We start from the raw sequence: 22,067 nt of genomic DNA, 5'->3' as shown, positions 1-22,067 counted from the left end.
TGAAACACTCTCCCCTCCCTCACCACGACAGGCCAGGCAAAGTCCTTTCTGGGTTTGGATCCCTGGAGCACGGAGACTTTCCCAAGCCCAGGACAGCGAGCTGGGCAGGGTGTTCGCTACAGGCAGTGACCGACAGCCCCCCGGATCAAAGACAACCTCTTCCTCGCTCTTCCTCTCGAGTCCAGGGCTGTTGGGTAGTTTGGGAGGAAACAGCACGTGATAAAGGCAGTGGGACCAAGCTCAGCAGAATCTGACTCTTCTCGGTGCATGAGAAGCATGTTGCTGCCCTTTCTAATTTCTTACCTTCTGCTCAGGCACCAGAGAGAAGAGACAGCGGCCGGTGCAGACAGAAGCGCCCCGAGACTGCCTGTGCGCAGGGTCTGGATGTGCCTGCTCACGTCCAAAGCTGCTCATACCCACACCAACTTCCTACTCCACTTAAACCTTAAGCCTGTCCTACCCCACAACTCACCATTATCTGCTTTATCTGAAAGACCACCGCACCTTTGTATTTTCTAAGTAACTTCACTAAGAATTCAGATGCAGCAGCCCTTCCCCACAGAAACTACGCTCAGCTTTGTCGCTCGCTTCTCAAATGCACAAAGCATTTCATAAAGTTACCAAAACTTAAGGCCCAAGTGCTGAAGTTTAGTTTCTGCACCTGAAGCTTGGAAAGGCCCCCACCTACATGCTGGGAAGGCGATCCTGACTGTGCTGGGCAACCACATCTGCCAGGATGTCTCTACGTCACCGTCTGGCACGGCACAAACAGAGAAGGGCACATTCTGAGGGCACAGAGAATCCCTTCTCTCGTGAGGGCACACAGCAGAAGCCCCAGGGGAGCTGCGAGGCAAATTCTCACCAAAAGGAACCCTTGGGTGCATAAATTGTTCGTGTAAATACATCTGTCCCCTTACACTGACTAGTCTCCCCACGCTTACCCAAACATTGGATGAAGACTTCAAGATACTTTGAATAACCACACCACACTCCCCCTCTCCGATTCCACCAGTCCCCAGAGTGGGAATTCATCACAACTCCCATTTAAACACTCCGCTCAGGCACAGCAGTTGTGCACCTCCTCACCAGCATTTGCGAGACGAGCTCCAATCTCAGAACTCACACATTACTCACAGCACAAAACACCAGACCACTGGGTAGGCTTCCAGGTACTTTTAATATGAAATAAACTATTATTTGGGGGAAATTTGTATTATTTTTTTTTTATAGTCAAGAAAACATTGTGCAGTCTCAAAGATTTGCAGGAATTTTAACAGCATTTCAACTTTTCTGTTCCTAGAGCCAGTAGTAAGGCAAAGAAAATCAAATCTGTTTTCCACTCGCCTGTTCATCTTTGCAGAAAACAACCACAAATGCCCTTTGAGAAAGGGCAATACACAACAGGAAACACATGTTTTTATAGCTCAAACCACTTCTACATTAGTATTTTTCTTCATCTTGTTTTTATTCATCTTGTTCCAAGTGGCAGAACATCGGTTTAATCATTTATTTTTGGGAGGCAAATACACAATCATTTGAAAACCTGTAAAATTCAACCATAAAAAAGGGTAAGTTAAGTATCTGAACAGTACTGATCCTCTTGTTAATTGATCACGTAGACTTTCCTAATCAAAGAACAAAAGGAATTTGGAAGAGTTTATTAGAAGATACAGGTCCTAGTTTGACCGCTAGGGTAGTGCTCTTTTTCCTTCAATAAGGTCCAGAATGGGGACTTATGGCTCCTGGTTTAGTGCATATGAAGGATGATCAAAGCGCCATATGAAGGCAGCTGGCTGCACAAACAACCAAACAAAAGATTAAAACCAAAGATCTCCACATAACTGATAAATGGCAGTAGCAAAAGACGGAGACAAGAACAAAACAAAGGAAAAAGAGATGATGATAAAGTAAGGAAAATATGTCCAAAGATCAAGGACTGAAAGAAGATAAGTGGGGACCAGAAGAGGATCTTCTGAAATTCAATCTAATCACATACAATAACAGAATACAAAGGAAAACCTTCAGTTACTATTTTATTACAGCTGTACTGAAGAGATGAAAAAAGTATAATCCAATAGTCTGCCAAAGGCACAGACTCATCTTGACACAGAGGACAACTGCACACAGATTGCATAATGTTCTGGAACAGCCAGACTAGTGAAATTATCAGCTTGATCTTAAAAAATAATGAGCAAAATCTGGGTCAATGAAATTTCTCAGCACCATTAAGTGTGGTGCATAAAAATAACCATGAATGAATGAAAAAAATAAGATTGCCTCTTCCACTGCCTCGGCAGAGCTCTTTGCAGCAAAGCCACTTAGTGTACTGCTCAGCCACAGCTCTCCCAGCTACCACCTTGTTGCATACCTTGCTGGAAGTTTTAATTTTTTTCTGTTTTTTCCTGTGTGAGGGAAGGTATGTAGAAACTCCAGGGCACAGCAGCGGCCATAGAGGTGCCGTTTATCTCATCCCTGCCTTAGCCAAATCCTACACCACAGGCGTACGACTTCCAAACCTCCAAACCCCAGCAAGGTCAGCATGTTCCTCAGTTCACTGCAACTTTTGAAAAACCACAGGGCTACGTGGGTGACGTTAGATACGCACATTAGCTTCAATGGCAGCTAAAAAACTCCAAACAGCAAGCAGCCAAGGCAATTTTCAGATCACCTACTTACAGATCAGTAAGAGCAAAGACTTACTTTTTTAATCTGCCATAAATTTTGCATGAACCAGCAGGCTTTACGTGTCAAGTCAAAATTTTAAGTAAGCCTAAATATTATAAATAATTACATTTGCAATACTAAATGAGGTCCTTTAACAAGGTAAATGAACATCTTGAGTTCATGCTTAGAAACTCCCCTGGAAGAGTTTAATAACATCATAAGCACTATCAACACTCCGGGGGCAGAAGAACAGGGAGGGGTTGAGGAATAGAAGATTTAAAAAAAAAAAAAAAAAGTAACGGAACAACAGGAGCTAAAGGAAACATACAAAAAAATAAATCTCTGAAATGAAGGATTTAAGATGAAGTATTTCGAGCTTCCTTATCTTTCCTACCAACATTACAACAAAGAAAAACCTCAAGTCCTATTTTGGACACAATTCTCACAGTTATCCAAACGTGCTACTGCATGGTGTCATTATCAGACATTACTCTAATTGAACTTCCTTCACTACACTTCAAATATTCAAATTTACTTATCCTTCACACCAGATTCTGATGTTAAGGTCTCCCTACTGCCTAACTGTCTGAATGAAATTCAATCTCCGATATCCTGAAATAGGATCTGTCCCAATCCCACCAAGGCTGAATTGCTATTGACTGTTAAAAACCAGAGCGGGGGAGGGCTGAATTCCCCTCACTGGAACTGAGCGAGGTCAGGGATTTTGGCAGGTTTGAGTCTGGCACAGGCTCTTAGTCTGGAGTCCCACCTTCCTGAAGTCTCAGCAAAGCCCCCGAATAGCTACCCTTTGGTTTTACACCTCTGACAAACAGCACCAAACACAACATTTGAATTCTCTATGTCAGGTACTAACCCTTATTTGTATGCTTAATAGAAGTATGCCTACTCTGCTTTTTAATGCTACTTTTTTCTGCTGTCAGTAAACCATCTTTCCTTTAGATTCTGAAAACAGTAAATGAATTTATTGTTTTACTTGAATACCTAATATTTCTATACAACAAAATTGTTAATTCGCCACACCTAGTTCACTAACTCCTTCTCCATGACGAGTTTGATTTTCAGAAATGTTTCCTTGCATTTGCCAGCCCCAAAGAGATATCCAAAAAGCAGACGACTATTTCTATCATACCCAGCATGTTTATTTTCTACCAGACTTAAAGCGGGCTGTTTCAAATTCTCATTTGGTAGGGCTGATACATACAACCAAGGAAACAAGTTTTAAGTCTATTAAAAACCAGGCTGAATTTGAGGTTTTTTTAGTCTATTAGTCTACTCCTAAGAGAATTCTTTTTATGGATTTTTTTTTTTTAATTATGCCAGAATTAGAACTAAGGGGTTTACAAGAAAGCCCTCCTCAGCACTTAATGCTGTTAATCAACAAGGCTTTTTTTGGTTTTAAATCAGAGATGAGAAAATAAGAGTTTTCAAAGGCAACTTTCAGAAACATGTTTTATTCTTCTCTCTAGGTCTGCTTAGGCACAGGTGTTTCTCAGTGGGAGCTGCTACCGTACTAAGAGTTTTTAACCAAATGCCCAGTCTAATGATGTAGATTAGGCCAGAGAAAAGCAACTAAAAGGGAATTCAGCTCATGTAAAAAAGAGGTTCTTTCTCAGACAGATGGTGGAAATAATAAAGGGAATGCAGATGATAGAATAATGGCTGATAGCAACAAAATGTATAATGTAATACAGTCTTCCTAACTGCTTTGAAACTCTCTATGGTATTGTACTGTGTATTACTGACTGTTAATTTCTACCATACCAGAAAACTGAACTACAGGCAGGAAACAAACTACATCAAAATAGTAACCACAGTAAAATCTTAACCGAAGTATCATCCCAGTTACTTATTGCCTCTCAGTGCTTCTCACCACTGAAAAGAAATTCTTGATCCATATTGCATGCTGCTGTCACTTGGAAGTGAGGGCAGGGAGTGAAGTGTGGGGTGGGAAAAATGGTAAATAAATCAAGAATTTGCATAAACAATGCATTTATTGCAACTTTACCATTATAACCACAAATGCTTTAATTACGCTCTCACAGCAGTCAGAGCTGGCCCCCAATTATCTCTGCAGGTACGATATGACACATACCTGCCAAATCCAGAGGAACGCATGTGTACATACTTATTTTTATTCTCTTAATTTTGCAGTTTCATGGGCCCCTCTCCCTTGTTTTATTGATCTCCAGTAGTCTGCTCAGTCTAAGCTGGTTAATGCTGACACACAGATAGGAAGTAATGACAAACTTGCTACCAATTAGTTCTACCATAATCCATGCTAAACTAAGTATGTGTCTTGAGGGGGCTGAAGAACAAAAACACCAGGAACTATTGTGCTTTGTAAACAAAAGTTTCTCTCCATTCATTAAAGAGGTATTGGGTAGTAGATTTCAAAGTTACCCGCTTTTACTCATAAAGTTTCCTCACATGTGGAACGTGTTAAGGCATCCAGCATTGTCCAGAAAGCAACAGCGTTGCACAAACAAAATGCATATTATGAACAATTATTCAACTACCAACATCCAATCGTGGTTTATGTTCCTTCCTAGTCCCTCCCTACTTCAGAACAAGACTGGGATGGGGGAAGCAGGTAAAGCCCTGGATTATTTTCAAAAGCAGAACGGATTACACTAAATACTGATGAAATGTGCAAGTAGCTGCAAGAAACCAGGCAGTCGCTGGCTATACACAGGTAAAATGGCGACACCCAGTGGGAACAACACTATATAAAATATCTGCATTAAAAGAGATATGAAGAAACGTTACCCTCTCCAGGTTTGGGGATTTTTTCTTTTCTTTTAATAACAGAACTGCTACCTAATTTGGGGATCTGTAGATTAGCTTTGGGAAAGAAAGAAAAAGAGATGCATCTCAGTTACAGAAAAATAACGTTGTGTCCAACTGTACTTCTCCAGAATGGCCTCAAAGAATTTTTACATTGCTTTTATCCTGCTATGGCTTAGCCCCAAATATTTTTTATTCTGTTCCAATCTCTCCAACTCAAAAGGTGATTAGGTATTAACTTCCCACACAGCCCTTAAAGAACCTCCCTCATTAAAATAAGAAATTATACCTAGTTTGTTCCACGAAGTTGAGGCCAACAAGTCTGATTGGTTTAGGTTTCAACACACTGCCGCTTTAAAAATGAATTTTAATGTGCCCTACCATCACCAACGTTTTCAGCCAATCAGGTGCTCAACTCTTGAAAGCTATGAGCAAATTTTACTTCTGATATTTTCACTAATTACATTATGGTCTTATGAAAACCTTTATTACTCCATAAATGTACCAGGCTTTGTGAACTACCATCAGAAGTGTACAATGTCCAACAGGTGGCTTAAACTGTAACTAACAAGCTCACAGGAGCATGAACTGGAAATGTTGGAAGGCCAACGTACCTAGGCACAGGCTATGCAACTTGACTGTTTCTAAATCGAACTGTGTTGCATTGTTTGCTTTGGGCCCCCAAGAAACCACAAAGAACAACAGCAGCATGTAAGTGCAAACAAGACACCTCCTCTTCTCTCCTCCCCACCTCCCCAAAACTAGAGATGGGGTTTTTTGGAAGGAATCAGGTGCTGCTCACCTGTACAAATTACTAAAAGGTAGGTTGATGGTGCTTTTCAGCTTTAACTGGCAATACTGTATCCGTTAAGCTTCAGGCAAGCACCAACTACATCAAACTAATGGTTATGTGAAAATGGATCAACATTTTAGAATATTAGCTTATAATTTTTATATATATTTCTTCCCCTTCTCAAAGCATAAGGTTTCAATAGACTGTATTCCATCATCTCAGAATACAGTTTGGGGCATACCCTTAGTAACTCCTCTGTCCTTTTATAGAACATGTATCTTCTACAGCACCAACAGTTTATTTAGACCAGAGTAAAGGGGAAAAAAGGCATAGATGAGTGTTCAAGCATAAATTCACAAAAATAAATTCAAGCATAAGTTTCATCTTGTATTTATTTAGTTTTTACAGGAGGCACAATATACTTTTACTTTCCAAGCTGAAAGACACATAAACAAACCCAGTTCTGAAGAATCTACATCAAAAGCAAAGTACACAGAAAGACACATAGGATGCAGTTGGAGGTGTGGGGGGGAAGTTATATACACTCATTTATTTTTTCTAACAGGTAAACCTATTCCCAGGTTCTAAAGCTCAACATAACCAACCTGTTTTCCACAGATACTGTAACACAGTTAAAAACTCTCCTGGGTAACAGGCCCTCCAGACGAGCTCACAGCAGGCAAGTAACACACCATCCCTGTAGAAACCTCACTTGGGCCAGAGCGCATACAGAAATCATGTGATTTGAGCCAGAAGAGCCCAACAGCTTTAAGCGACAGGCCAGGGATGCAGGCTGGCATCATCTCCCTAGGATAGCAGAGGTAAGCATCTGACCCTTCAGGAGCACAAGAGAAGCCTCCTCTCCCACCTCATCCTCCTAGAGAGGGGAACTAGTTCCCTCCAGACACGAGCAACAAGCCAGCAACCCTCCCACAGGCCAAGTCTTGCCTGAAGGTTTCCTACCAGACTACCTGGCAGAACCCAAAGGCCACAGAACACCAGCTCATGACTTTGACTCTTCCAGCCCACAGAAATAAATACCCTTACTTTATCCTTCACTTTCCCAACTGCATTGGAATGCCTGTAAGGATGAACTAAACTTAAAACATATGATACAACATGTACTGTAGTATTGTAAAAAATAATATGCCTTACTAGTGGAATTCTCACATGAAGCATACCGACACAAAAACTGGGAGTAATTTTCTTAAATATAGCACATTATTTCACATCCAATATATGTAAACATCTGACATCCATAATTGGACAGGAGTTTCTGTGGTTACAGATGAATGCCCCAACTCATAAATTTAGAGCAAGTATCATTCTGCACCTTTCTCTATCCCTCATGACTATGTCTTCAAAATTCCAGATGTTGTGTAACTGCTAAATGTCTCCCAAAGCACATTTTTAATTCTAAACACATAGGATACTAAGCATTTGCTTATCACCAAAAAAAAGTTTTGTTCTTTTTTTAAAAAAGGTAGTTGTCTTTTCAAACTGTGATTTTTACAGGAATAAACAGATGACAGCCAAAACTTTCATTGATCTACAGTTGGAAAAAAGAAATCATTAAAACAAAAGACATAAAAGACTGCAAGATATTGCTTAATTATTGGATAGAAAAACATCCTTAAGCTCCCTTCATGTAATACAATAAATTTCAGGCTTTAAGCAAATTTAGTTCTTCCTGGTAAATAACAACTTAGAAAAAAATGATTGATATGAATGAGTAATTAAAAAACCCCTCCACATTTGGATGATATGCCCACTTGTTTTCTGTCATTCTAGCTAAGCAATAAGCTCAAACTGCTGAGCATCCAAAATGAGAAGAACAGAATCCCACACAGGTTAATCCTAAAACTGCATCAGCAGCACCACTGCCAAAACAGAATATGTTTATTACTCAACGGACTACATTTACTCAATGCACTCCCAGGTCTGGACAAATACCTTGAGGTATCATTACTTCCAAACTAGACAGTAACCACCACCTTACAGTTGCAGATTCTCTAGAGACTGGAACACTCTATTATTATTTCTATATTCTGTGTGTGGTGAGGACCTCTTTATATACCCATATGACTGGCATATCATGTACAACTTGGCACCTTCAAAAGAGACCCAATTCTGCTTCCTTGGACAGATGCAAAGATTTTTATTCCATAAATTCACTTTTCCTGCATTTCTGCAAAAGAAAAACATGGTTAAAGCAGGCAGAAGGTACTATTTATTTTAGCTGCTAAAGAAAACAATTACATGGTGTAAATAGTACTTCATGATGTAAACTTCTATGAATGTACTATTAACATGTAGTCTTTTATTAGTATAAAGAAGAAAAACCAAATGCAACAGTTATGACGACATGCATGTTTTAGTCTTATGTGACAGAACAGCAGTTTAAAAGTGTGATATGTGTTCTTAATACGGGTGAAGAGCAACTGCTCTACAATGTGTTATTTTGGTATATGGATTATAAAACTATTTTATCAGTTAAAAAAAAACCCTCACAAATTACCTAGTCATCTGTTTTCCTTTCACCAAGTCCGATCCATTCCTCAGTGACAAAAGGTACATTTAGCGCTTTATTTGACTTGGCATACAATTTAATGAGTGTTCTCTCTTATTTAAGATATTTAAATATACCAGAACAGCACATGGGAACTGACTAAAGTTATTCAACATTTGACAACACGGAACAGGAGAAGTTCATGGTGGAAGTACTACTGAGACAGCAAGAAGACTGGAAAAGTCGTGACAGAACTCGTCCCTATTTTGTTTTTTCGTCAGCAATTCCAACGGTAAAATTTACCAGCCTGAAAATGCCACGGTGACATTTCAGCTTCCTGAAATACAAGTAACAAATCACACCTCCTTAACGGGCAAGTAAGAAGTTCTGAATTCTTTACTTCTGGGGAGAGAAAGAACACAACACATCAGGACAAGGGATGCCTGAAGCAAGCAAGAAATAACGGACCCACCTCACAGAACTTTCACCAGCCCAGAAGAGAGCCTTCCTTCCGCGCTCACCCTCCCCCGCCGCACGGTCACAAACCGCTTTCGTTAGCGAGCGCTCGCGTCATGTCACGACAGCCCAGGAGGTTCGACCTGCGAGCGCAGGTCAGGCTTCCCCGGGCGGGAGGCGGCCGCCGGCAGCGCCGAGCTCCGGCTGGGGCCCGGCTGGAGCGGGACAGCCCGGCTGGAGCGGGACAGCCCTCCCGGCCGACGCTGCGGCGCTCCGGGAGGGAGGCGGAGCCGCCGCCGAGCCCTCAAGGAGCGGAGCTCCCGCCGCTGCCCCGTCCCTCCAGGCCCACCCGAGGGCCGGGCGGGCGGCCGGGCCGACCCCGCTCCGCTCCCACCAGCCTCCCGGCCCGCCCGTTACCTTCCCAGAGGAGTTCGCCGCCCTGCCGCCGGAGGAACTTGTACCAGAAGGGGCTGGCGGCGTCCTCGTCCGGCAGCGCCACCTCCGCCAGCCACAGCGCCGGCTCCTGGGCGGGCAGCGGGGCGGTCGGCCGGGCCGGCTGCATGGGCAGGGCGCGCTGCGGGTCCCACCCGCCCAGCTCCGGCCGAGAGCCGGCCACCAGCAGCGACCCGCCGCCCTCCGTCATGCGGGCCGGCAGCACCACGCCGAAACGGAAGAGCATGGCGGCGGCTGTGCGGGGGGACTCCGCCCGTAGGCCGCGCCGCACGTCCGGCGGGGGCGGGGCGGGAGGCGGGAAGCGCGAGCGGCCCCTCGTCCCGGCAGGGCTTGGCCCGGGCTGTGAGGGGAGGGCTCGCGGCCTGCCCGCCCGCCCGCCCGCGGCGGAGGAGGCCTCCCTCCCAGAGCGGGGGCTGGGAGCGCATAGCCTCCTAAAATTGGGGTTGGGAGCGCATAGCCTCCTAAAATTAGGGCTGGGGCGGAGAGTCGCCTCTGCCGGTAAATACTAGGGTTTCCAGGCGCGTTATGTATACGGGCTTTGGCAAGCGAGCGTTACTGCTTTGTTAAATGAAGCTACTGCGATTTCTCCTGACAGCCCGGACTTCACCGAGCGCAGCAAACGCATCACTGAATGACTGCCGTACGCGCAGCGTCACGAACAAAGTTTAGCCGCAGATAGCACTTGAGCCTCCGTCATGTTGGTGTCTTCTCTGCAGACGGGCAGGTAGTCGTGGTGAGGCCAGAAATGCGGCAATCTGGGGGAGATAGAAAGCCTTTTAAAAAATGCTCCCAACTGTGGGCAGTCTGTTTTGCCCTTCTGGCTGTAATTTGGCAACTCCTACATGTAGCAATATTCAGGGCTTGCAAAGAATGACTGAGAAAGAGGATGCAATCCAACCATTTAAAGGGCGCTCCTCTGAATACACCCATTTCAGAAGCGGTTAAAGGACAGAAACGGAGGAGTGGTAACTTTATTTAGGTCAAGTTCTGGGAACAGGATGGAGGCCTTTCAATGAGTCAAAAGAAATCCTGCCTCAAAAGATGGCTGCTTGTTTCCTGTGTTCAGGGGCAATGACATGCTGAAGTGTTTGCGCTGCCAAATTTAAGAGTGCTTTAGCTCATTTTCACTGATCCTCATTGAACTTGTGTAAGCAACACACCACCACTTCTCCAGACGTAACCAAAGCTAAGGCAATTCTGGCTGTCCTCCATGCATTTCTGCTAGCACCAGCCCTCGCTGTAGCACTGCTGCCTTTGTGGAACAGAGCATTACGTTTTAATCTTTGCCTTTGCTCAACCTTGCAGTCGAGTAACCCATAACCTATCTCATAATTGTGTCTTTCAAATATCTACCCCTTTACCATACACCTGCATTTTAGAATCATGGGCAATACAGAATGTAACAATGAACTTTGGGGTTTTATCCCAAAGTTCAAGCTTGACAGTAGCCCTAAAAAGCACCCCAGCATATTGTGTCTATGTAAAACTGTATGCTTCTGTTCGTTCCAGTCACAGCCCCAGCTAAGAAACTGCAGGATCCAACAATAGATCTGATGTAGTTTAGTTCCTGGCTGTTGTCTAAGCCCCAATGTAAAGAGAAACCAGCAACACAAGTATCTTCAGACAAACCTTAACTTCTTTGTGCCTGTAAGTACCGAGTCCTCCTCTTAGACCTGTAAGCCATGTGGAACAATAAAAAAATTGTTCTTTAGACTCTGATGTGCCAAATACTAGCTTTAAAAATAATCAGTCTATTTCTTCTCGAGGCTCTGCCTTAATCCATTTTGTGCCTGTCAATATTGGGTGTTAGATTAAGGTTAAAGATGACAGAAAGCGACAAACTTGACTTCCTGCTCTTTCCTCAAAACCCCTACTTCAGATTAGGGTTAGCACAGAGAGGTCAAACAAGAAAGGCTGAAAAACTGGATTTATTGCTGGATCCTGCAAGACTGAAATAACAACTAGAACTGGAGATTGGCTTGGGACTTGGAAGTCCCATGGCTTGGGTTAGTGGGAATAGGAGAGCAATTTTTATTGATGAAATTATGGACTGAGCGAGGGCTGTAGACAGGATAAAATGGATTCTAGTTAGATCTGAGACTGGTGAGCTATAGGTACCATAAGGTTTGGGTTTAAGCTCAGAAGCAAAGACAAATGTGTGGTTTTTCCATTGCTAGATTCGCATGGTCCATGGATTTGTCATCTCCTAAACTGGAATTTTAGCTAAAGCAGGGGGTGGGGTGGTGGTGTTACATTTACTGTTACTGTTTGGGCTTGCAGTTCATGAAGTACTTCCACTGTTGGGCCATTGCCATAACCCTAAATTTAGTTTTAAGTGTCACCCTAACCTCCTAAGGAATTAACAATAAACTAGTTTCCTTTGCCAAAATGACTCCTTATCCTAGAATTGCCTTAAAAGCCTTCCCTATAATCCGGTCATCTTTTACTGCCACAAAATTTCATTTTTTTTCCTACATTTTTCCTCATTAAGTCCTCATTCCAACTTGGCAAGCCTTACAGGTCCCATCAAAAAGCTTTGGCATAAAGGGGCCAAAACCCTAATAATCAAATTGCTTTTAATTGTCCCAGAAACTATTGTTAACCGTTCATTCCCATAGGAACAAACTACTATCTTAGTGGTCTGTCTGAATTGTAATAATGTTGTGCCTTTGTGTCCTTAACAGCTGTTTAGGATCTAGCAATATACTTAACCTACAGCATCTACCAAGTGGAAGCCTCGATTTACTCAACTCTAACAGTAAACTAGCAACACAGTGGATGCTTAGTGCCAAATTTATTTTAAAACCTTCGATTTATTGTCACTGGTACCATCCCAGGTGTTTGTCAGTGCTGACTGTGTTTCTAACTGACTAAATGGGAAGAATTGTTTGAAAAAGACAGATTATTTTTCCACAGCATTAGTATCCAAGAAGGGGCTCTAGAGATCACAATCTCTGCAAGAATCAATTGCTTTGTGGGATTTCTCCTAAATTGTACTGATAGGTCTAGCCTTATGTAATTTCCAGCTCATTAGCTTTTATGTGTGGTTTATTATCCAAAATTTGTGCAGGTGGTGGAGATTTCACAGGAGGAATCACCGAGGCTCTGTACCAACTTAACATCAACAGTTGCGTCTTCAGTTTCTGCCTAATTGCTGTAGCTAAAAGGGTTCTAAGGGGACGTGTGAATGTCCAGAAATTGGAGCTGTGATTACATTTACGTACAGGTAAAACACGTTTAAAGGCACTTTCTGTTGCTGTGCACTAAACTTTTGCAGAGTCACAAATCTAACTTTCTACATAGGGCCCTATTGAAATACTAAGGCTGAAATTCTGTGTTCATACTAATCCCATTGCTGTGGATGATTAACCAGGCAGGAGAGGTATGTTTATGGTTTTCTTATGCAACAGAAGTCCCTCTTATTTCTTACACTGTCTCTTCCTGGCATAAAATTCTTCTGGTATTTTTGTGAACTCAGAGTTTTGAACCATTTGTTAAAATTCAGGAAACTTGGGCAAAGTATTACTGGCTGAAATTATAATAAAGAAACTAATTAAGAAGTTTGACAGTATACAGCAGACCAAAATTCAACTTTTCAAGTGGAAAGTCATATTTTTCTTCACAATTTTCTTATTTGAAAAGCGTCTACTAGGTATAGAAACAGCACACAGTTATCTGAACAACCTGAACACTACTAAAATGACAGATGAACTTAATACTTCCATGCAGGGGTAGCCTGTGTCTGTAGCATACATGTTCTTTACTAATTACAAACTTTTACACCAGGGGCCAGTTTGCTGCTTGGCACAGCTTTATCTGTTGTTGCTGTACAGTGATCTCAAATGATAATACTTCCAAGTAGGGAAATCTGTAGTGAAGTCGGAGTTTGAAAAACAAAACCAAAACACAAATACTGAAAGGATCTGGCTGGAGAAGGGAGGGGAGTGGGGGGGTGTCTCTGATTGCGAGTCATGGGTGATGTTTAGATTAGCTCTGCTCCTTCCTAGACTAGCCTTTCTTCCCTTTTTAGGTCATTTTCTTTCTTGTAAAGATACGGAGAAAGTGTTACTGCAATTTCCAAATGTTTGTGCTAATTATAGAAAAGAGAAAGGCAGGACCCTGTACAGTCTTGCTTGTAAAAGGGAAAACATTTATATTATGTGGTAAGCTGATTTAGAAGTATTGGTGATTTGGGTAAAATGTTCGTTGCTGAAAAATTTAGACAGCCTGTTTCTTCAAAGAGAATGAACTAAATAAAGATAAATTATTTGCATTAGACTAGTTAAGACAACTGTTTTAAGAGAAAATTACGTTGATTAATAATCTAAGCAGTGATCTGTGGATCCAAAATCTTCTAACTTAAGTCTAACTGTCCTTCTCATGATAATACTGATAGAAGTTTGAACTAACACTTTCACTGTTTATTCTGATTTCACAGGACAGCAGCTAAGAAAAGGAAAGCTGAGATTTTACCTTTCTAGTCTGAAGGCTGAAAGAAGACTAAGCAATTTAAGAACCTGTTACCAGATAAGCACTGCTATTCTTATTTTTTAGTTTTAGGTGCTGTGTCAGAGCAGTGATAACTGCATGAGCTGTTTTAGCTGCTGAGTCCTAGGAGCAGCCTTTTATGCAGACTAAGTTACACAAGTTCTGGCATGACAGACCATTTTAGGAGTTGTGTTGGAAAATTATATTGTAATAATAGGTAGGATACTACAGGAGATTATTTTCACTTTTGCACTGGGTTTTGTATAGCATATTTCCTTAAAAAAAATAGTTTGTTATTTTTAGAAGTAACTAGGCAGCATAAATACACGGTAACATCACAGTAAACATTACGGCAACATATCCAGGAATAACTGTTCTGGTAGGTTTGTTTTTTTCAAAATCCAATAAAAATATAAAGCCATCTCTGCATCGTCCCCAGCTGCAAATGTTTTGAGAGCTGGAGGAAGTCCCAATGTATTTCAGCAGAGGGCCCTTTCAGCATGCCGTATCAGCCTCATCGATGCCCAGATATCAACAAATACAGCAAACAAGCCCAGCACACAGCTGCCTTCCTGCTTCGAAGCGACCCACACAATTCTTGGAGGGACGCTCCAGGCCAGCCTTGCATATCTGTGGAGCGTCTGCACCACGGTAATAATATGTCCCCAGGCAAACCGAGGGTTCTGGCAGCCTTAACAGCAATGTGACTCTTCTGCCTGGCAGAGGGACAGGAGAGAGGCCAAGGATATACTCAGAGGGCTTGTGTAAACTCCTATAGGAGAGTAAAGATTTGATGACTGCAAAGTCACTTGAGCTTCTTAAGTGAAAACCAGTATGTAACAGTAAATCATTACAATGCCAACTCATTATAAGGTACATTGTTTGAAACCAGCCTCTTACTGCCAATGGTATATCAAGTTTCTTGTTAAAATACCTACCTCGGCGGGGGGTGAGGGGGAAAGTGTTTCAGCCCTTTTGAAACAAGGCACAGTGTAAAAACAAAACACTTGACTGTATGGAATACTAAAACTTTATTCCATTAATTAGGATAGTACAATCTGACCCAAAATTGATGTGCAATATGACAGATGAATTTTTAAGTAGAAGAATGTGCCTTTTTTGTGGACACTTACATAATCCTTCCACTTCCAAAAGCAGATGCACACAGACCCCAGTAACTGTGCTCCAGTCTAATGCACCATCTGTAACTGGAGTATGGTTTCAGTGTGCTTAGGACCCCCATCAAATTACTGCTTGATAGAACGTTCCTGTACATTATACACCTGTGACCATTTTAAGAAAAAATTACTGTTTAGTTTTCATTATGCAGACATTTTTCTTGCAAGTGTTTTAGGTATGGCCAACAATATTTCAGAAAGTCATACACAGCGTTAGAGGGCATAACATTTGGCACAGTCTTTAAGATCACAGCATCACTTAAGTATTAGAAGTTATGCCTAATTTGCTATCTTCAGAATATAAATTACTAAATTACTGATCCTGAATCCAGGAACAATAAAAATCCAGTTGCTGTTGTGTAAAAGGTGAGAAAATGCACTTGTTAGTTTGCAAAGCAAACATGGGAAAGAAAGTGAAGAAAAGTTTCTTCTCAATATGCTCTTAAGCAATACATTTCTAGCTCCAAAGCTGACTGGAACTTGAAGTACAGCATTAAAACCCAGAAGTCTTGGAGAAAAGTCTTCTGACTGGATTTTAAGGAAGTTAGAAATAGAACCATTTAATTGTATAGTAATTAAACACCTTTGTTCCCTTTACTCTTTTTAAAAAAAGTAAGCAAACACAAACTGAGGGATGCTACCCTGCAAGTCATGACCTGTATAACAGGAAAGGGAACAGAGGATGAAATGTGGAGATGATTATTCATTTGAGTATACAATTCTCAGTGGTTACTATATGCTTCTCATAATACAAGAAATCCAACTTATTGGTGACTGACCTTACCAATCAATTTCTTTCTCCAGATATATTAAAAAATGGTAACAACTTAAAGCCTTTTTCTTAGACTGAAACTGGGTTAAAAAAAAAATCCAGAAGTGGTCTTTAGATAAACAAATTATCTTTAAGGTCTAGGTAAAGTGGCAGCAGAAAGAAAAAAAATAATCCAGAAACCACCCTGCTTCCTACCTGACAGTCCCACTACACACAAAAATAAGAAGAGGTTGTATCATCAGCCAAATCTAATAAAGTAGTACATTTAATGCTCAAGTGTGTAATAGCATATGGAGTATCTACTCCATTATCTTCTTTTCTTGTATGACTATGTTGCTGTATCACTGTATCAATCCAATACTTTGCTGCTGCTTCCTCATCTTCTTGGTTTCATGCATTTACCAATTTTTCAGCTGCACATTTCTTGTTTCTCTTTTAAAGGAACTTTATTTCAGATTATTTGGCAAGCTTCCCTGAATTCACTTACCTGACACACAAATAATCCTTGCTGAGGAACAAACACTGTTTTCATCCAGCCGTAAAGAAACCCTTGAAAATAGGAATTGCAGTCTAGAATGAGAGTGTAAACAGCCTGCAGCTTAGCAACCTTCCACAGGTCATGGCAACAGCTCGCAGCCAAGAGCCAGATGATGTGTATGACATACTTTGGAGACTAGATCATAGATGGGGCACTCCTACTACTTAATTTGGTGTGTGTATGTTGCTGTGTACCATAGTGACCTGTTTCCACTTGAGCTTGAGTTGTCCCACAAATGCCTTCCCATTAGCACAGCCAGTCCCTCAAGGTAACCCCAACACAGAAGCCACAGCTGGCTACTGAAAAGCTGTACCTGGCCCCTAAGTCACCAGCTGACCACTTCCTGGTTTTTTCTTCACCTGTTTTGAAGGAATAACAGTTTGGAGATCAGCCCAAAAATAGATCAGTCATGTTAATGAACAATATTACAATAGCCTTTGAAGTACAGTATGTACTTCAAATAGTCTCCTTGTAGAGTGACACTTGCATTACACATGTATATTACATCGTCTTGAGCAGCTGTGAGCACACTTCCATTTTCAAATGACATTGTCTTTCTCAGTACTTTTTGCTCCTTACTGCATGAAGATAGAATTATACAAGCTGTCTGAAACTTCCTATGTCTTCTCCCGCCAAAGTGGTGTTAAGTTTACTGAAAAAAGGCACCTAGATCTAATTGTCCTACTTACAGATTCCTTCTTGGTTTACTTGTATAAATCAAGTCATCTGCACATTCACATAGGCACAATATTCTCAAGCTAAGATCATTATGGAAGGCTTAGTGCTATACAAAATATTGTTGCCAAAAGCCTTTCCTACTCCGAGATAAACCTAAATAGAAAAGTTCATAGATTCACAGATTAGTAACAGGCACTAATTTGGCCAAAATTGAATAGTTCTTGAGTATGTCGCTCATGACCTCAAATTCCAGGTAAGTGGAATTATTTTCTTAAATTATCAATTAGTTTTTGCTTTATAGCAAACTCCTTGTCTGGGAAACTTGTAGAATAAATCCTGATCTGATCTCTCACTTTTCAGGTTCCTACTCATAAAACAATGAAATGGAGTTTTTAAAAATATATTTATATATGAATTGTTGGAACTAGTTTGCATCGAACTAGTTCCATACAAACTTCAAGCCCTCTTTGAGTTCCTGCCAGCCAACCAACCCTTCTTTGTAGTGTGCAGTAGTTCTTTAATGTAGTACAATATCATGTTCCAAGTTCTCAAGAACGTGATCTTGTTTAAAAACCAGTTCTTTACACTGCATACATTTATGAGTATTTTTAACTTATTACTGATTACAGCTATCCCAATGGTTAAAATATTCTTAAGGAGGAAAAGGGGAAGGGAATAGAAATATTAGAGCGGCCTGATGACCAGTCTGGACAGACAGGGGCAACACAGTAAAGCACTTGATGAGCAGCTACTAGATGTCCTTTGAAGCATCCACATTTCAAGTTACAAACTGAAAGCAACAATTAAGCTCTGTACTTTCAGTTCTACTGTAAGTATGAAGATGCAAAAAAATAACTTTTTTTTACCTTAGTGATCAATGATACTGATACTGTAACTTTTCACTACCCTGACTGCATTAAATGGCACAAAAAATAAACTGTATCCTTCAGCATTTCGAAAAGATCTAGGTGTGATAACTCAGTCTATTGCTTCCATAATCAGAACTTCTGAGAGTATCTATCCTGACCTAGTGAATACGACTGGTGCTATTGCACAGTTCCTCCTCACCAGGAACAGCACTATATTAAGTGAGGTACTGACTGTGTGTTCCAAATAACAGACCACTTACTTTACATTTGCTTTCTGAATTACCACATTTTCAGCTATACACCCATTTCTTTCAAATTACATGGATTCTATCAATATATAATAACCAACAAGCTAAAATAATTAACAGGGTTTTCTTCAACTGTATTTCTAAGAAGTGATTATGCACACAAAAGGCATATTTAATATTTGCATGTTGATTTGCATATTCTTCTTAGTAACTGTCTGCAGGTACTTGTTTGTCTGTTAATCTATCATTCTACTGTGGGACAGGAGTTAGAAGTCTGGCAAAGTTATCAATGTCAATACCTTTAAAAAAAAAAAAACAAACCCCAAAAAACAAGCCTGTTGCCACGTGTGACCAGTTGAATAATCCATGCTACAGCATGCTCACAGCCAAGCACTGGAGGTGAGATGGCAGTCACAGACCTATCCAGTCATACACAACCACTATCTGAAGGAGAACAACTTCAGTATTATTTTATTCCAGAAAGATCCTATACTGAACAAGCACAAGACTTACATCTTTTTAGACATAATACTGCAAAAGCTGAGCCCACCATTGTTTGCCTGCCAAAGTAACTGAGCCAAGGTGGCATATTCTGTTGGAACAACTAAATTAGATTTATCTTCTCATGCTTTTCCTTTTAGTATTTTTAAGGAGAGAGCACAAATCAGTATTCATATCATTCTGGTCTCCATGTCTTTGTAGGGAAAGTTAAACCAATCTGTCTTACCAAATGAGGTTCTCTGACATTTTTAAGCACTAAACCTTAAAAGGTAGGTGTTTCTTTCTTCATATTTAAAAAGCATAAAATAAAAACCACTGACTGTTAGTGCCTTCACTTACTCATAGAAAGATTCATAATAACTCCAGCAAAAGCATTCCAATTTGGAAGCCTAAGGCTAAGACTTTAATTATTAGAGGTAACAGATAAACCAGTACCCTCTATTGATTTTATCAGCATAGAAAGAATTAAGTCACTCTGGAAACACATCTTCCATTTTCTATGCTTTTAAGCCATATATTTGGGTATTTAACATTGGTGCAAGTTTCAACTTAAGACTTTATGAAAATAAAACTAATTGCTGTTTCTAAAGCTATTAAATAATGCTCTTTAATATAATTTAGGCTAGTATGACTGCAAATTAGGAGTCTCACTGGGGACAGCCAGTGGGATATTATTTTTAGAACAATGCAAGGAAAATAACAGAAATTAAGAAAAAAGGCAATAGTGCAAAGAAACTGTTCACTGTCTGTACTACATAGACTTCAAGAGCAGCTAATAATTTTTGTGCTGCCACTCTCAGCCATGCTTTTTGCAAAGCTCAATGGATTTCATTAAAGTTCACATACAATCAGCTCAAAATTTAAAGGGGATAATTAAACTTCAGCTCCTGATTTGGATAGGATATAAATTTTTTTTTGAACAGCGCAATTCTTCTCTGCCTCTCAGAAATGCTTGCAAATATAACAACTTTTTCTTTAAGGACATGTCCTCAACCAGAGAACTATAGAAGGGAAAGCTACTGAATTGTTACTTGACAGCTGACTAGAGTGATGGATGAATTGCACATTATCACCCAGAAGAGCTTATTTCAGACTTGGAGAATGAGTACTTTGTTCTAAAATTGAGACATATTTTAAGCAGCAACCACTATGACCGGGATTAGAACAGTCTGAAAATTGCATGGAAGTCAACTGAATCCACTCATTTCCCCACAAACACCTCTTTTATGTAAATTTAGTAATAGTGTTATCATACACCAGAACATGAATATGTACAACACGTATATCCCTGTAGCTAACAAACTTGACTGTTCTACTGAGAACAAAAATACTAAAAAATCTGTGAAAAGTTGTATTTACATAACAAACCCAGCTGGCATCACTTTTCACTCCAGTGCTTCTGAGTCAGATAAACAAGTTTCTGGCAGTCTTTCCTAAGTAAACATGTTCTGTTAAGGTTTCTGCCCATACCACTACAGAATGAGTGGCTTTATATTACATTTATTATTCTCTATTTATTAATACTTGTTTTGCAGTGGCATATCTTTGTTCAAACATTACTACCTGCATAAATTCAAGGAAATAGAAACCAACATGTTTGATACATTGATCCAACTAAACACAAAATGAACTCTGCATGAATTTCACAGAATTACTGTAGTCATAGCTTTACCATCTCAATTCATTTCAATGTGATCACATCTAGACAATCCATAGGGAGCAACAGTGATTTTTTTTTTTTCTCCTCACCCAAGTTGCATTATGGATGAGTTTGTCAGAACATCCCCTTGAAGCCTAACAGCAACTTTAAAGGTCTCTGATACTGGCATCAAACAGTGTTTTGAAAAAAAAAAAAATCATTACTTCTATTGTTAATCCCACTTACATCGATGCAAAAACCCAATAGAGTAGCATTTAATGTCACAGAGGGCAACATAAGTGACAGTAAATCTGCTGGGAGAGTGCATTTGGCAATGATGGGATCACTGACAGTACAGGCTAGATGTTGGCTCCTAGCATATCCCGAGGCAATTCCTCAATCAAATTATTTGTGAAGTAATATGTCATTAGCTGAGTTACAGTAAATGACCAGATAAATTCTCTCAATCTGTTCCAGCTGCAAAGTATAACACATCTGCTAACACTACCATGATGTCTCAGCTGACTAATGGGCAACTCATTATATTGCAGTAGCTGGCAATTATAAGCTATGTGGTCACATGTGTCTGGCAGCAGGTAACTCCCTTCTCATGGGTGAGTCCCCAGCTAATGATGTGCAACTGGTAGTGTTCTCCATACCTTCTCCAGTGTCTCCTCAGCTTAGTTTCAGCTTGAGCACAACTCTCAAATTTTACCTCTGTGAATGCAAGTCACTCTAACCTGATACACTGCATCAAACTTTGAAGAAAAACATTCTCATATAATCCTCACGTAACCATCAGGTTCCTGCTCAAGATCCAAAGTAGCACAGCACACTTCAGTTGGCCAGTAGTTAACTTCTCCCTGAGCTCTGTCAGGTCACCACAACTGCCAGGGAACACCCAACCACTTTGTGTGTTGTTCTCAGTAACTACCAGAATTAACACTAAGTTGTTCATCCAACTTCTGAACTTTAAGCCGCTCTTAACTGACAAACAGAATATTCCAAAGGCAGGCTGTACCCTAACTCTCTCAAACCTACTTTTCCTGAGAGTATACCTGTGGTCAGAGCAAAATTAAAGACCAGTTACAATTTATCTTGACTAATTGTCAAAGCATAAATTATGCCATATTCTCCACCTATTTTGAATATTTCTTACTGACATTTTATTTCACCTATGGATGTTCTGTCCAACCTTGTTTAACACACCTAGATACGAGGTAACTATTCCATACAGGTTTCTCTGTGTTATTCTGGGAGTGCTTAATGTAGTGGAATAATTTAACATCATTCATTCTATGAGGAGAGAAAGGTGAAAGCAACAGAGAACTCAGAAGCAGCTCTCACAGTGATTAAAACACGAGAAACTGCCTTATTATTGAATGTTCATTCTCTACTTAATTTGGAGACAAGACAAACTGGATCTTCCACATTGAAATGCCCTAACCATTCAGCTGTTACTCTGAACATCTCGCT

At 40.6% G+C, this 22,067-nt stretch overlaps 1 protein-coding gene across 3 annotated transcripts in view; it reads right to left on the bottom strand.

Moving 5' to 3' along the window:
- EPM2A (EPM2A glucan phosphatase, laforin) overlaps nucleotides 1-21,753 on the bottom strand; it is a 54,156-nt gene extending 32,403 nt beyond the window's left edge. Inside the window, exons 1-2 of one of the 3 annotated variants that reach the window (XM_075036041.1) lie at nucleotides 16,606-21,753; nucleotides 9,645-10,435 (exon numbers count right to left, since the gene is read on the bottom strand). In XM_075036041.1, the coding sequence (XP_074892142.1) occupies nucleotides 9,645-10,105 (461 nt within the window). In that variant the 5' untranslated portion in view covers nucleotides 10,106-10,435; nucleotides 16,606-21,753. Of the gene's footprint in view, nucleotides 1-9,243; nucleotides 10,436-16,605 lie in introns of those variants that run through there. The other 2 variants (XM_075036042.1, XM_075036043.1) reach the window with 2 other exon arrangements.
- Nucleotides 21,754-22,067: the final 314 nt, after the last annotated feature.

Source organism: Buteo buteo, chromosome 9, assembly GCF_964188355.1.
Source record: "Buteo buteo chromosome 9, bButBut1.hap1.1, whole genome shotgun sequence".
NCBI lineage: Eukaryota > Metazoa > Chordata > Aves > Accipitriformes > Accipitridae > Buteo > Buteo buteo.
The sequence above is the reverse complement of the archived record's forward strand: the minus strand, read 5'-3'. Positions and strand labels throughout refer to the sequence as shown.